This window comes from Rhinolophus sinicus, chromosome 3 (assembly GCF_057876585.1).
Source record: "Rhinolophus sinicus isolate RSI-liver-muscle chromosome 3, RSI-T2T, whole genome shotgun sequence".
Lineage (NCBI taxonomy): Eukaryota > Metazoa > Chordata > Mammalia > Chiroptera > Rhinolophidae > Rhinolophus > Rhinolophus sinicus.
Window position 1 is genome coordinate 118,209,642 of NC_142503.1, and position 15,498 is coordinate 118,225,139.

The 15,498-nt window shown below is 40.4% G+C and overlaps 1 protein-coding gene across 3 annotated transcripts in view; it reads right to left on the reverse strand.

Annotated features, from left to right (window-relative positions):
- PRORP (protein only RNase P catalytic subunit) overlaps positions 1–15,498 on the reverse strand; it is a 118,302-nt gene that overhangs the window by 5,505 nt on the left and 97,299 nt on the right. For all 3 annotated transcript variants that reach the window (XM_088796875.1, XM_019750448.3, XM_019750449.3), the window contains 2 exons: positions 2,959–3,110; positions 241–436 (listed from right to left, as the gene is read on the reverse strand). In XM_088796875.1, coding sequence (XP_088653001.1) covers positions 241–436; positions 2,959–3,110 — 348 coding nt within the window. The remainder of the gene's footprint in view (positions 1–240; positions 437–2,958; positions 3,111–15,498) is intronic.

The following is a 15,498-nucleotide window of genomic DNA, read 5'->3' on the forward strand; positions in this document are numbered from 1 at the left end:
AAGTCACAACTGCTGACATCCCAGGTGATTTCAATATACTAATTAATGTGGGATTGGCTTATTAAAACTTTTTCTCTGGCAGTCTTTCTGTTTCTAGGAACTGGCTAATTCCAAATACCAAACTAAAACAGAAAAATAAAGCACTTAGACCCTTCACCTATTTGCAACATTCTTTGATTATGCCACGTTCTTACTATATACTTGACTCTGCTGACATTATGTAGAGAACAGATAACATACCTGAAAGGTTAGTTTTGATCCTGGAAGCTTATTGATAATGGCCAGCTGATGTCCCTGCTGCCACTTAAAGAATAGGCGTTGGGTCTTGGCATCAGCTAGACAGGCCTTGTGGTCCCGCATCAGATCTTTTGTGATAAACTTGCAGTGATTCCCTGAGTGCAGTGTGGCATACAGAAGGAACGGATCATCCTCTGAGCTGAGCCAGGCATAAGAAAGGACACAATCAAGCACACCCCCAAGGAGGCAGAGGACAGCACTCTTCACCATGCTTTTTACTGCTTATTCTACTTTCCTTACAGGGGCTCTGCATTCTTAACTGACATGATGGCAGTGATACCTATGAACCACTTTGGCTGGCAGGAAACACTATCTAGAACACAGACGGAAAGCTAAGGGGAAGGGAATGCTAATGCTTGGGACTCCTCATAGCTCAACTGGGCTCTCCCACTAGGAAGAAGGATTCCAACAGTAACTCTCGCTTCACGCTCAAAAGTTGGTTCTCTGTGTTCCCAGAGCATTTTTCCTATTTACCTTATCCACAACAGAACACACCTTTCCCCCCATTCCTCACTCAAATTCAAGAAACATTCATAACACTGATAGGGCAGGATGACACTTCCTTGCAAGCCACCAAAAATTAAAGATAAAAGGCTGCCCTCAAAGCTGAAACTGGTCTCTCAGAGCAGCTTCTAGGTGGTCACCCAGATCGGCACCCAAAGACATCTCCTGCTTTGAGATGAGCCAGTGACTCAGTCTCCAAAGGACCGTCAACACCAGCTCTTAACTGCTTTAGCACATGTGCTGTCAAAACAGCAGTAGCTACCTTGGCTCAGAAGATTTTAACTACAACATGTGATATGCCTTATGGATCCAAACGACCCAAAGTAGAACCATTTAATGTTTACCTTACACTGAAGTATTTTAAGTGAAATGGTAAAATGACCTGAATCTGCCTTAAATATCTCCAGGAAAAAGAGAGAGGAAAATAAAATAGAAGAAAACACGGAGGGGTTATATGGAACAAGATTAGCAAATGATAGTAATTTTTGGAGCTGGGTGACAATTACATGGGGATTCACCAGACTACATATGAAAAGGATTCTTTGGCACATTAGTGGAAAATAGAGTTAATACTAAAAATTTAATATTCAAATCCAAAGCCACAGAAAGCCAATGAATCAATCTTTACAATTGGGTTTGGAACTTCAGTGGGTCCAATAAATACAGGCCCCAAATCAAGCATGAGACCAATTTCCAACAGGCTTCTTGGTCATAACACTGCATTTATCTAATTCGTCCACCAAACAAAAAAATAATGATGATAGCAATTAACATACATGCTTTCCACATACTTGATGCTGTGCCAAGAGTTTTACATTTAATCTTCACAACATCCCCATGAGGTTTACATATGAAAAAAAGAAGACAGAGAAGGGAAACACCTTCCGGACAGAAAGTGGCAGGGCCGTGACCTTAATTCCCAACCCTGCACTCACTCTAATGTCTGCCAGTGTTGCCTAATGTGACTGCATGAAGAACGTTATTGTCTTGTACTCTTGCAGAGGCAGAAGCACCCCCTCCCATGAGAAATCCCAAAAAGGTGGGATCTCAATGAGGGGTTAGTTGCCTGCTTCATGCATCGAGAGCCATTTTACCTTTTTAAGAATAAATTATTTGGGAAATACTGACCAATCTTCACATTATCACATTCAACCTAATGAAACCTAGACTTGGGACTGAGGGACCCTCATTATCCGTGCAAAGTCAGAAATAAACGTTTGTCAGCCGACAGTATGAAAAACAAAACACATGTTCAAGTTCACCAGTGCTGTTGAGGATCTGTGCCCCTCCCGATCAGCTGCTTTCTGCTTACTTTATGGACTCCGCATTTTCTCGCCAACCGTGGTTTCTATGTTTCTTTGGCTTCCAGGGATGCTGTAGCTCATAGCAGCATCTAGACCCCTCACATGCCTCCCAGAGCCCCCAGGTCCTCTGGAATGTGGTCCCTCCCTTCTCTCTGACCTCAGAACCTACGACTTTCCCTCTTGCTACTACAGCCTGTCTACACTCCTTGCTTTCCTCAAACATTCCAAGCTCATTCCTGCCTCAGGGCTTTTTGAACACTGGATGTTCCCTTTACCTAGTATGTTCTTCCCTCCCCCTTTCTCAAATGACGGCACTTCTTCCCTTCAGACTTGCCCTCGCCCAAAGGCCTTTCCTGACCGCCCCATCTAGTACCCTCTGGCCCACCTACCCCACCTAATCCCTTTCTATCTACTTACTCTGCTTTATTGTCTTCATAGCATTGATCAGTGCCTGGAATTATGTGACCTGTTTACTTGTTTACCTGTTTACTGTAAGTCACAAGAGGTCAGGGGCTAGGTCTTGTTCACTGCTGTTTTTCCAAGAACACAGAAGGTGATCATATTTGTAAAATATTTGTTACATGATCTATTTAGGACCTTATGGCACGCATTCTGTGTACTAACCTCACTTTTGACTTTATCTTCCTTCCATTCCTTCTTTATCCTGATTTCTTAATCTCATCTGTTTAAATTTATTCTGCTTTAGAAACTATTTTTGTAAGCTGCCTCAAAATTGTTTTTTTGGAATGAGGCTGAGTATACATATGTGCACTTTAAAAATGGTGAAAATAGGTTAACTAACAAGCAGGTGACGGGAGCCTAGTGTCATTCACTTAGTACCTTCCGTACTTACATATTGTCAGCAAAGAAACAGCTGGCTTGCTTTTGCACCTCTTCCATCTCATCCTTTCTCCACCGGGCATGCCGCGACGTCAGCATGTGCTTCCGGCCCAGGACCAGCACTCGCAGATTCTGCTTGGCTAGTTGAGAGACCACGTGCAAGAGCTAAAAAACACAAAGCCAGCCCCAAAGAGGGTCAAGGAAAGAAGAAAGTCAGTGGAGTGATTCTTCCAGCTTGTAATCCCAGTGGTGAAACACTCTTCTCTGGTAAGGGGTGAGAAAACATTCCTTAAAATAATTTCCATCTTCGCAAGCCTGAGGAAATGCTTCCTTTTTACAAATTACTGTCCAACACCTGCCCAATGGTCAGACTCCATTGGATCCAGGGGAGTTTTCTAATAAGCAGACTAGATGAGTTGTTTTTAAACTGTGTTCCCTCGAGCCCGTTGGGATAGAAATAAGAAGGCCAAGGAAGGATGGGGTTTGTTTCCTATACACTCCCAAGCCTGTTTTATCCAAAACAGCTCAGCTTTTGCAAATTTATATATTAGTATTCTGCATAAGTTTTCATCTGAATAAAGGGTTCTACTTCCTATTTTAAAAGATGGTAAGTGCCTGAACTAGATAGTGACTTTTCAGCCAACTTTTCCATGTCCTGATTCTGCTGAGGCTGTCACCTTTCATTGGAATACCTTTTCCTCCCAAAGGTCTGTCAATTTCCATCCATCATCTAGCCTATTTTCCAGTCAAATGACTTTACCTCCATTTGCTTCCTTTCCCACATGTCTTGTGTGCACATGAACTCCTCTCAAAAGTCTGGACTGGGATTTTTAGTAAATCTAGTACTTTGGTGAGCTTGCCTATAGTCAAACTTTCAGAAGGAAAAGTCCATAGACTAATTTCATGTACAACCTGTTAAGCTAAGAAATAAAAGCTACTGAAAAATTATAATTTATGTTATATAATAGTGTATCAGAAATATAAAAGTTCTTTAATTTATAAGAATTGCTGGGCCTACAAAAATCACAAGTTGAAAGTCACTGAAGAAATCCTTGATTTTCTTGAGTCTTGGTTGGAAAAAGCACTGATTTTAGTCTGGCTTCCCCTTATAATTTCTTCCCATGCAGATTTTCAGGATACTATTTAAATTAATCAACAAGATTTCATTCACGTATTTGGTCAGTTGTGTCAAACACTGCTTTAGCACATGTTATGTCTAATACACATGTAGACTCTCTGACAACTTAACACTGAATTAGCAAGGGCTGAATTTTTAAATTACTGTTTAATGCTTTGGATTGATATTGGTTTTTTGGTCCACTGTGTTCTTATTATTTTAGGAAATAGTAGTTGGTTTTATTATGCCCAATTATTAATTCTAGAATTAAGAGACAGAACAGACACAACTTGCCCACTGAATGTGATCTCATACTCAAGCAGAGAAGTATACCAAGGCCAGTGTGAGGACTCTAAACTCCAAATTTTATAACCAGTAAAATATAATTCTTTCCTTCAAAGCTAGGAATAATGGCTTCTGTGTTCATTCAACAGTTATGTCCCAGGCCTCTCTCTGTATAAGGCACATGGTAGGTATCACAGCCTACACAGTTTTAAAAGATACAGTCCCGGCCTTCGGTGAGAGTGGACCTAATGATTTTCTTACCTAACTATCAAGCCTAGGGAAATATATACGCTGCCTCTACATATATTGGATGGTTAATAAACATTTTCTGATTCGTTTAATAAGACGCACACATCCATTTTTATGCATTAGAAAAGTAGCTCAGTTTTGAAAACTTGAAAATTACAGACTAGAAGGAAGATAAAAGAAGAAAGCACTCGTACCTCACTACCCAAAGATTGTTAACATGTATTTACCAGTCTTTGTATTCTATTCATTTTTATATAAACTTATAAGCTATTATTTTAAAAGTTAGGCTAGAAACCAAAAGCAAACATCTACACTAAGAAAGTTTAGTTCATGGATTCAAACACCTCAAGACACTGGGCGAGTATCTCTTTCAGAGTGCACTTACAACATTCCTTTCTTAAGCTATCCTGAGATTGTAGATTACTTTCAATGATCCCTGATATAAAATAGCAACTAGATTCATTAAGAGGAATGACAATTGCTTTTTAAAATTTCCATATGAATTCCCACAAAGTTATTGTAAAAACACACAAAAAATTTCAAATAATACCAATTTTGGATACTGACTGCTTAAGTTTCCATGCAACTGGGAAGATATGGCTTAAAAAACACATATACAACTGGGTCTTCCCGTCTATACCCAGTTTTAGATAAATGGCCTTGAGTTTCCTAATATTAAGTTAGAGACAGAGGCCTGAGCAAGAGCAGAAAAGGCTTAGCTTGAACTACTCTGGGGCACCATCTTGTGGTGAGAGGTATCCACTAGCCGCAGCTGCGAAAATGATGTAAACAAAGGAGAATAAATGAAACGCCCAGGAAAGTAAGATGAAAGTATAGATTAAAGGCACTAGCCAAAAACTCTGTGACAGTCTAGCTATGAGCCCACTGCCTCTGGAGTAAATTCCAAGGCTGGATCCAGTGGGCTGCGTCAGAGTCAGAGGTATGCTCAGAATAGTAAGGAAAAAGAAAATGAATTCTATGTTAGATCAAAAAATAAAACTAGGATCACAGGATGTGCAGTACAGCATAGGGAATAGAGTCAATGGAACTGTAACAGCTATATATGATGTCAGAGGGGTAGTAGATTGGGGGCGGGGGTTATCACTTTGTGAGGCGTGTAAATGTCTAACTATTACATTGTTTCGTATACCTGAAACTAATAAAATAAATAAATAGATAAAAATAAATAAATAAAACTGGGAGAAATTTCCACTCTGGGAAGACGTAGATGTACTTTTCCCTATTTCTCCTACTAAGTACAACTAAAAATCTTAGACATTATATATAAAATAAACATAAGACTTTGAAAGGTAGAGAGGAAACAGCAGATTGGCTAGGGACCTTGGGATACGAGGAATAACATGTTGGTAAGTACCTTGGATTTTCTTTGTGTCTCATATATCCTAGACTTGAAGCTGAAGAAGCAAGCAACCTGGAAACGCCAATGCAAGCAGACAAAACAACAACAGCAACAACAACAAAACCCAACAAAGGCCTGTTTTCTCTACCCAAAGAACCAGGAAAGAGGCAGTCTAGCGAGACTTAAAACAGACTGTGATGGATATATATATACGAGTATTACCTAAGGCAACAATTGAAAATGCTATACAAAGAGATACACTTAAAAACACTATGATTAAAAACCAAAACACTGTATAGACATAAAAATGGAATTCTAAAAAAAGTTCAAATAGCCCACAGGAAGGCAGGAAATATAGAACAGAGAAACAAAAAACAGAGATGACAGAACACAAAAAATAAAGTGGCAGGCATAAGTCCTAACACATCAATAATAACATGAAATATAAAGGGTTTTACTACATTAATTAAAAGATAAGAGTTTGGCAGAGTGGATTAAAAAACATGACCTATTTGTAGGCTGTCTTAAAAAACTCACTCCAAATATAACAATATAGGCTGGTGGAAAGTAAAAGGATGCAAAAAATTGTATCATGCAAACACTCATCAAAGGAAAACTACATTAATATTAAATGAAGTGACTTTAGAGCAAAGAAACAGAGGGATGATACATAATGATAAAAGGGTCACTCTACCCAGAAGATACAGCGAACCTAAATGTGTGTGCACCAAACAACAGAGCTGCGAAAGAGGTGATGAGACTTCAGCACTATTCTATCAATAATTGAGAGATGAACTAGACAGAAAATCAGTAAGTATACAGAAGTACTCAACACCACCATCCATGTTCATAAATTGGAAGACTCTCAAGACAGCATATAGTATATAGGTATCAATTCTCCCCAAATTGATGTTAAGGTTTAATGCATTCCTGTTAAAATCCCAGCAAGATTATTTTTGTTGATATGGATAAGATTATCTGCAACATATATGGAAAAACAAACTAATGAGAATAGATAAAACAATTCTGAGAAAAAATAAAGTGGGAAAAATCAGTTTACCTCATTTTAAGCCTTATCATACACTTACAGTAAACTAAAGTGTGTGATACCGGTGAAGGGATAGACACATAAATCAACAGCACAGAAAAGATGACCCAGAAATAGACCCACACAAAAATGTCAAGGAAAAGATACCCTTTTCAACAAGTGGTACTGGAGCAATTGGACATCCATAAGTAAAAAATGAACCTCTACCTAAATCTCACACCTTATAGAAAAAAAAAAATCAAATCAAAATGGATCAAGGACTTAAATGTAAAACGTGAACTATAAAGTTTTAGAAAAAAACCTAGGAGAGAAATTTTCATGTGGTAGAACCAGGCAGAGTTCATAGACTTGACACCTAAAACATAATCCATACAAGGAAAATTGATAAACCGGATTTCATCAAAATTAAAAATGTTTGCTCCGTGGAAGGCCCTGTTAAAAGGATGAAAACAAAGTTACAGAGTGGGGGGAAATATCTACAAACCACATATTCAACAAAGAACTAATATCTAGAACATATAAAGAACTCTCAAAACTCAACAGTTAAAAAAAGCAAGCAATCCAATTAGAACATGAACAAAGAACTTTCATTGAAGAAGATATCCAGATAACAAGCACATGAAAAGATGTCTAACATTATTAGCCATCAGGGAAATACAAATTATAACCTAAAGAGGTATCACTACAAACCTATCAGAATGGCTAAAATAAAAAAAAAAAAGTGATGACACCAAATGCTGGTGAGGATGTAGAAAAACTGAATCACTCATACATTGCTGGTGGGAATTTAAAATGGTACAGCCACTCTGGAAAAGTTTGGTGTTTCTTATAAAACTACATAAGCATGCAACTACCACACAACAGAGTTACTGCACTTTCGGGCATTTATCCCAGAGAAATGAAGATTTATGTTCACATAAAAACCTGTACACAAATATTTACCTACTTAGGTTTATTTGTAATAGTCAAAACACTGGAAACAATCCAGATGTCTTTCAACAGGCAAACTGTTAAACTGTGTACATCCACATCATGAAATACTAATAAGCAATTAAAAAGGAACAAACTATTGATAGCCTAACAATCTGGCTTGATCTCCACAGAATGATATTGATTGAAAAAAGCCAAACACCAAAGGTTACATACTGTATGATTCCATTTATATAACATTCCTGAAATGAGAAAATTATAAAGACTGAGAAGGACTAGTGGTGGCCAGGGACTAAGGTGGGGGTGGGGTCAGGAGCAAAGAAGGTGTGTCTAAAAGAGGGCAACATGAGCGATTCTTGTGGTGATAAAAATGCTCTCTGCATCAATATCAATATCCTGGTTGTGATATTAAAATATCAGTTTGGCAATATGTTACTATTGGGGGGAATTGGATAAAAGATACATGGGATCACTCTGTATTATTTCTTACATCTGCATAGTACTATTTCCTACATCTATAAGTATCTCAAAATAAAAAGTAAATAGAAAGCTAAAACCCCCCACAAAACCTAAAAAACCTCAAATACAAATGGCCTTCATAGCATAAAGGGGTCTGTGACAAATACCCAGTGTGTAGAGGATGGTCAATATCCCACCAAAAGACAATCTTCCCTTTGAGACTATAAACAGGGATTAGGTTTATCTATCTGTTAAATTTATTGGGGTGACATTGGTTACTAAAAGTATGTAGATTTCAGATGTACAATTCTGTAATACATCATCTATATATTGCATTGTGTGTTCACCACCCAGAGTCATTTCTCCTTCAATCACCATATATTTGACTCCCTTTACCCTCTGCTAAAACCCTCCCCCCTTACCCTCTGGTAACCACTAAACTGTTGTCTGTGTCTGTGAGTTTTTGTTTGTCTGTCTGTCTTGTTCCTTTGCTGCTTTCAGTTTTAATGAGAGAGATGTGGACGAGTTTCCTGGAGTTCAGGGCCGTCCTGACCAGAGAAGTTGAGATCCACTTAGGGCTGTTCTCAACCTGGAGCACCAGAGATGGTGGGGACAGTTTTGGACTTGCCTGAGGGGTCTGGAATCTGGGTCACACAGTAGAGCAAATAAACAGTACTGCTCATTCTAGAGAATACCGAAAATTCCAAATGGTTCCAGAAGTGCAGGTACCCAGTACCTCAAGGTTAACCTGGGGTCAGATCTCAACCACTCCCCCAGCTCCTACCTGCCTCATCCCCCACGTTGCTCCTTAGATATCTAAAGGATAATTCTCCAAAAATTAGAAGAGTAAGGACAAATTCAACTTAATGTTTGGTTCAAACATTCTCTGGTTTGGCTTCCATTCTAATTCAGTTTATTTCCTGTAGGAACAGATTAAGAAGCTTTTCTTTTTTTTACTTGCAAGAGACACAAAACTACTGAAAGGTACTTCCTGAGCTTAGGGTAAAAATAGGCTTGGCAGGGCTGCATGTGTTCGACATAACTGCGTAGGGATGCTCAGGAAGCAGAAAAGCTGCCTGGAAGGTGGGAGAGGTCAATGAGAGCAAGAGCTTTTCTGAGTAATCCTAAACAGCAAGTGTAACTTCCTTTCCCTATTCTTAACTTTGTACCCCCACCTCTGCCGTCTCTGGCACTTCCTGGCTTGTGTGGACTATAGATCTTCAAAAACTCTAAAGCCTTAGGATCCGATGCCTACAGACCTCAGAAATTCTATGCCAGTTCTTCAGCAAGATAGCTATAATCAATATACCTCATATATACGAATACTCATTATAGGGTACCTTCAGGAAATAAAGTTATGGAAACAACCCAAATGTCCATCAACAAATGAATATATAAACAAAACGTTGTCTATGCATACAATGGAATATTATTCAGCCTTAAAAAGGAATAGTTTTGATACATGCTACAACATGGATGAACCTTGAAGACATTATGTTAAGTGAAATAAGCTAGACACACAAGGATAAATACTGTATGATTCCATTTATATGAGGTATCCAGAATAGTCAAATTCATAGAGAGAGAAAATAGAATGTGGTTGCCCAGGGGCGGGGGAAGTGGGGAGTTATTGTTTAACAGGTACAGAGTTTCATTTGGGAAGATGAAAAAGTTCTGGAGATGGATGGTTGCGATGGTTGCACAACAATGTGAGTCTACTTCATGCTATTGAACTGTACACTTAAAAATGGTGAAAGTGATAAATTTTGTTATGTATATTTTAACACAATGATAGTTTTATATTTATCCGTAAAGATATATGTGCTCCAATGTTCATTGCAGCTTTATTTACAGTGGCCAAGACATGGAAACAACCAAAGTGTCCTTAGATAGATGATTGGATAAAGAAGTTGTGGTATATATATACACAATGGAATACTATTCTGCCATAAGAAAAGATGAAATAGTGTCATTTGTGACAACATGGATGGATCTTGAGGTTATTATGCTAAGTGAAATAAGTCAGACAGAAAAAGTCGAGAACCATATGATTTCACTGATACGTGGGATATCAAACTGAAAACAACAAAAGAACAAGACAAACAAATGAAGAAACAAAAACTCATAGACACAGACAATAGTTCAGTGGTTACCAGAGGGTAAGGGGGGTGGAGGGTGGTAGATGAGGGTAAAGGGAATCAAATATATGGTGATGGAGAGAGAACTGACTCTGGGTGGTGAACACATAATGTGATACATAGATGATGTAATACAGAATTGTACACCTGAAATCTATGTAATTTTACTAACAATAGTCACCCCAATAAACTTTAATTTAAAAAATTTTATTGTAGAAATTTTAAAATATAAACAAAAGTAGGCAGAAGAGCATGATGTACCCGTCACTCAGCTTCAGTATCAGCTCATGGTGATCCAATTTTACCTACATCCCCTCCCAATTCTGCCTGTCAGACTATTTTGAAACAAGTCCCAGACAGCATATGACTTCATCTGTGAGTATGTCAGAATGTACTGCTAAATATAAGGACTCTTTAAAATATAAGCATAATACCATTATCACATGTAGAAAAATTAACAATAATTCCTTAATACCAAATATACAATCAGTGTTTATATTTCTCTGAGTCATAATTAAAAAAAAAATCAGGATCTAAACAAGCTCCATACATTGCAATTTCTTGATTGCAGTTCAATACATGTGGCTGCTTGTCTTATGGAATTTCACACATTTTGATGTTGCTAACAGCAACTCTATGGGTCAGGTAACATCTTCTCCAGTCCTCTGTTTCCTATAAATTGGTAGCTGGATCTAGAGATTGGATCAGATTTAAGTTTTTGGCGTGTGTGTGTGTGTGTGTACATGTGTGCACTTAAAATTGTGGCCCTGATAAAGCAAAAAGATCAGTTTATTCATGAAAAATTAATGAGAGCCTTCTCTGTCAGTCACTAGGCGGGGGAACTGGGAATACAGATATAAAGACACATCTACTCCTAACCTCCAGGAGTTAGCAGTCCAATGATTGTAACATAATCTCGTGTTAGGAGGGGGCACTTAAACCAGACTGGGGGTGGGGAGGGTGCTCAGGGAAGTCTCCACAGGGGAAGAGACAGCTGAGCTGAGTTTTCAGATGAATCATCCAGACAAGGAATGGGAGTTTCCAAGGATAAGGAGCAGCCTGGTGAAGGTGGGGGCTCTTTATTACTACGCTGAATGAAAGGAACTGCAAGCTGTCAAATATGGCTCAATCAGCGGTGTGGGAGGATGACATGGGCAGTGCCAGAAATAAGGCTGGAAAATGAATATACGGGTCAGATCCCAGCCATCTTTGTAAGCCGTGATAAGGAGTCTTTTACCACCTGGAAGCAATGGTTGAAAAACAAAGGATTTAAAACAGGTGTGTGACATGACTACCAATTTAGAGAGATCAAAATTGTGCAGTGCAAAAAGGCTGGACTAGAAGAGGGAGACCAAATAGGGGGCTTCTGCAGTAATTCAAGTAAGAGACAATGAGAACTGAGACATTGGCAGTAAAGATGGAGCGAAGAGAGCCATCTGAGAGTAAAGCAGAACTGACCAGACTTAGTCATTGATTGGATGTGGGAAACAAGGAAAGGGATAAACCAAGGAAGATTTGGACAGATGGACAGCTGATGGGAACAAGATAGGGTCTATGAGAGGGGGAGCTCATGATGTCTCCAGGTGGGAGATGTCCAGTGGGCAGATGGTTATGTAATTGTACCATTTAGGAGAGGGCTTTGGGCTGGAGATAAAGATTTGGAGTTATCAGGGAACACATAATGGCAAGAGCCATCAGTGAGTAGATAAGGTATAATAGGATAGGATACAGACTTACAAGGGAAGAAAGCTGAAAATGAAAACTGAGGAATACTATTATTTAAAGGATAGAGAGATTTTTTTAAAAAGCCATTAATGGAATCTGAGGAATGGCCAGAGACAGAAGAAAAACCAGGAGACAGTGGTCTCTCGGAAAGACTATAAAGCAGCATTTCAAGAAGGAAGCAGAGGCTAAGTATATCAGACACACCAAAATGTCCACCTGCAACCTGGAGGAGTCATTTTGATGGTGCCAAGGGTGGCAGGACGAGATTTCAATTGGTTCCCTAGACTTTATATGTATATGGTTATACTATGCTTTGTCCAGAGAGACTCTGTCTTATAAGCATAGCTCTATTTTGCTTACCCCAAATAACAGTCAATTATGCTTTCCATTTCAGATACTGACTGGTGTGGTCTCTTCAAAACCTCCAGCCTACCAGAAGCTTCACTGTGAAGGGAGGAGGTTTTCAGGTTTTTCGCTTTTTTTTTAAAGATAGAAGAAACTTGAGGATATTTATATTTTGATCAAAGCCAGGACCAAAGTAGAGGCTGATGCTATGGGCATAGAAGGGATAATTGTTGGAACAAGGCCCTGAGAAAGCAGGCAGAGAGAGAATCTTATAGAACAGGTGGCGAGAACACCTCTTGCACTGAGATGGCTTTGAGTACAGGCAAGGTGGTTTGATTGTGTGGCTGGTGCACGTGGGTGTGTGGTGTAGAGGCTGACATGTAAGGTCATTCCTCCTGATATCTTCTATTTGCTGTGTGCAGCAGGAGCTGAGTCATTGGCAGAAGGAAGGTGTCTGGGGGGTGGAGAAGGAGGCTTCAGGGCAGATGAAATATAGCTGGTGTGAAGTTGGGAGTGGGAGGCGACTGCAGACGCAGACAGTGCAAAAGCCCAGATGTCATGTGGGGTCTCTGGTCCCGCTCCCCACATAAGAATGCAGGACATGGTGAGGCCAAAAAGGAACATCCACGGAGCCATAGATAGGGGAGTCATACCACTATAGTCTTGCTGGCTGCTGGGCTGGAGACACAGGAGGCAGGAGCCACACGATCTGCAACCTGCTGTCTGCTTCTCTGCCAACCAACCAACCCCACTTACTAGCTGCAATCTGCGCCTGCCAGCCACCATCTTCTTGCTAGCCCCCCATTTGCTGCTAGCGTAGCCACAGCAGTTATATAAGTGGCCAATGGGTCACTGGTTACAGCTGACGGCCATCTACTACCTTAGCCAGCACCTTTCCACGTGAGGCCGAGAGCCTGGAAACTGCACTCCTGGCTCTGTCCCCACACCAGGTGAGGGTGGACGGCAGGAGTGCTGGAGTCGCAGCAGTCAGCACAGTGGCAGGTTTATAGCACTCAGCGTCCTGGCTGCAGCGAGATGGCCAGTGTGCATATGATCGCCCCTTGCTCCATGTGAACATTCAGTCAAAAGGCAGTTTCAGGTGGAACCATAATCAAAACATCACTAATCTCATAGCACTCTCCCTATCTATTTATTATTAAAGATGCCATTCCAAATCTATATTTGTATCACTACAGGATCTGTGGTTTTGGATTCTGGCCTGAGTCAGGAATTTCAACTGCCTATTTTATTTGCTCAGATCTCTTTGTTTATAACATGTGAATAAGGTACCCTTTCACCATCCTTAACAGTGTTATCATTTACCCACATGCCATCATCAGCAAAACGTAAAATGTCAACACTCACATACCATTTCTCTATGAAAAGATCTTTGGAGAAAGGATCTCAGAACCACCTGGCTTTCAGGTCACGTGCTCTCTGGCAGGCTCCTCTTTTTAATGACTTCAGGAACTAGGGGCCTTGTCGTGCGAGGCGGCCTGCGGGGTCTCTAGTCCTGCTCCACACATAAGAACGCAGGATATGGTGAGGCCAAAAAGGAACACCCACGGAGCCATAGATAGGGGAGTCATACCACTATAGTCTCACTGGAGGCTGGATCCACATGACCTGCAACCTGCTGTCCGCTTCTCTGCCTGCCACCCAACCGACTGATTGACCAACCAACACAGCCGTGGCAGTTATATCAGTGGCTAATTGGCTAACCCGTAACAGCCAATGGCCAATAGTCACAGCTGCTACCCGAGCCAGCACCTCTCCATGTGAGGCCGAGAGCCTGGAAACTGCTCTCTGGGGCTCTGTCCCCACAGGGTCTGTTTGGTAAGATGGCCTCAGGACGCTGCATGTTAGTGCAGGAGTAGGTTTCCTTCTTCAACCTACCTCTCCTTCTTCTACCCAAGCCCTGTCCTTTAATGAATCAGTGGGGGGACGGAGAGAAGCTGTACTTATCTTACCTAGTTGGGAGAAGGCCCCCGATGCTATTCAGCTACTTAGAGCCAGTGCTCTATGGATAATACCATTCATTTCCTGGCAGCTTCTGATGCTATACGGTAATTCGATGTGTGAAATTAGTGAGTGTAAACAGCTCTTCGGCAACTACAGCCAGTTCAGATTGCTGCCCTCCCTCAGCCGTGGAGTTTTCTTTAAAGGATATGATGCAGGAGAACTTGATTAAAGGAGAAACTGGTCATTCTGAAAATGGGCAGTAGCTGTTACAGGCACACACTGTGATTGGGTGGGGTGTTTGAGGAGCGAGGCATCACACTCCTGATGGGCCTAAGCTTTTCTTTCTTTTTTTAAAGCATGATTCCATTTTTCATTTTTTTTTTAAATATCCCTTCTATGGAGCAGAACTTTTTTTTTTTTTTAATTTTATTGGGGAATATTGGGGAACAGGGTTCTTCTCCAGGGCCCATCAGCTCCAAGTCATCGTCCTTAAATCTAGTCGTGGAAGGCGCAGCTCAGCTCCAAGTCCAGTTGCCGTTTTCAATCTTGGTTGCAGAGGGTGCAGCCCACCATCCCATGCGGGAATTGAACTGGCAACCTTGTTGTTGAGAGCTCACGCTCTAACCAACTGAGCCATCTGGCCACCCCAATAGGTCTAAGCTTTTGAAGGCCCCACTTTTCTCAGATAAAACCATGCAAGTGTTCACACCAAGGAGAACGTAAAGTGGTTTTGTCTTTGACTCGCCTCCTCTTTACACACACACAGAGGTGTAATTTAGACTGAGCTGCGAAAGGAAAGCTGGTCCATTTTAAACAAAATGTTGATGTCAAAGAGAATATTTTCAGTTATTTATAACTGGAGAGACTTAAAATCCCATCAAAAACAAAAGAGAAATTCTTAAAATCACCAAATAGCTTGTATACTGTTCCAACAA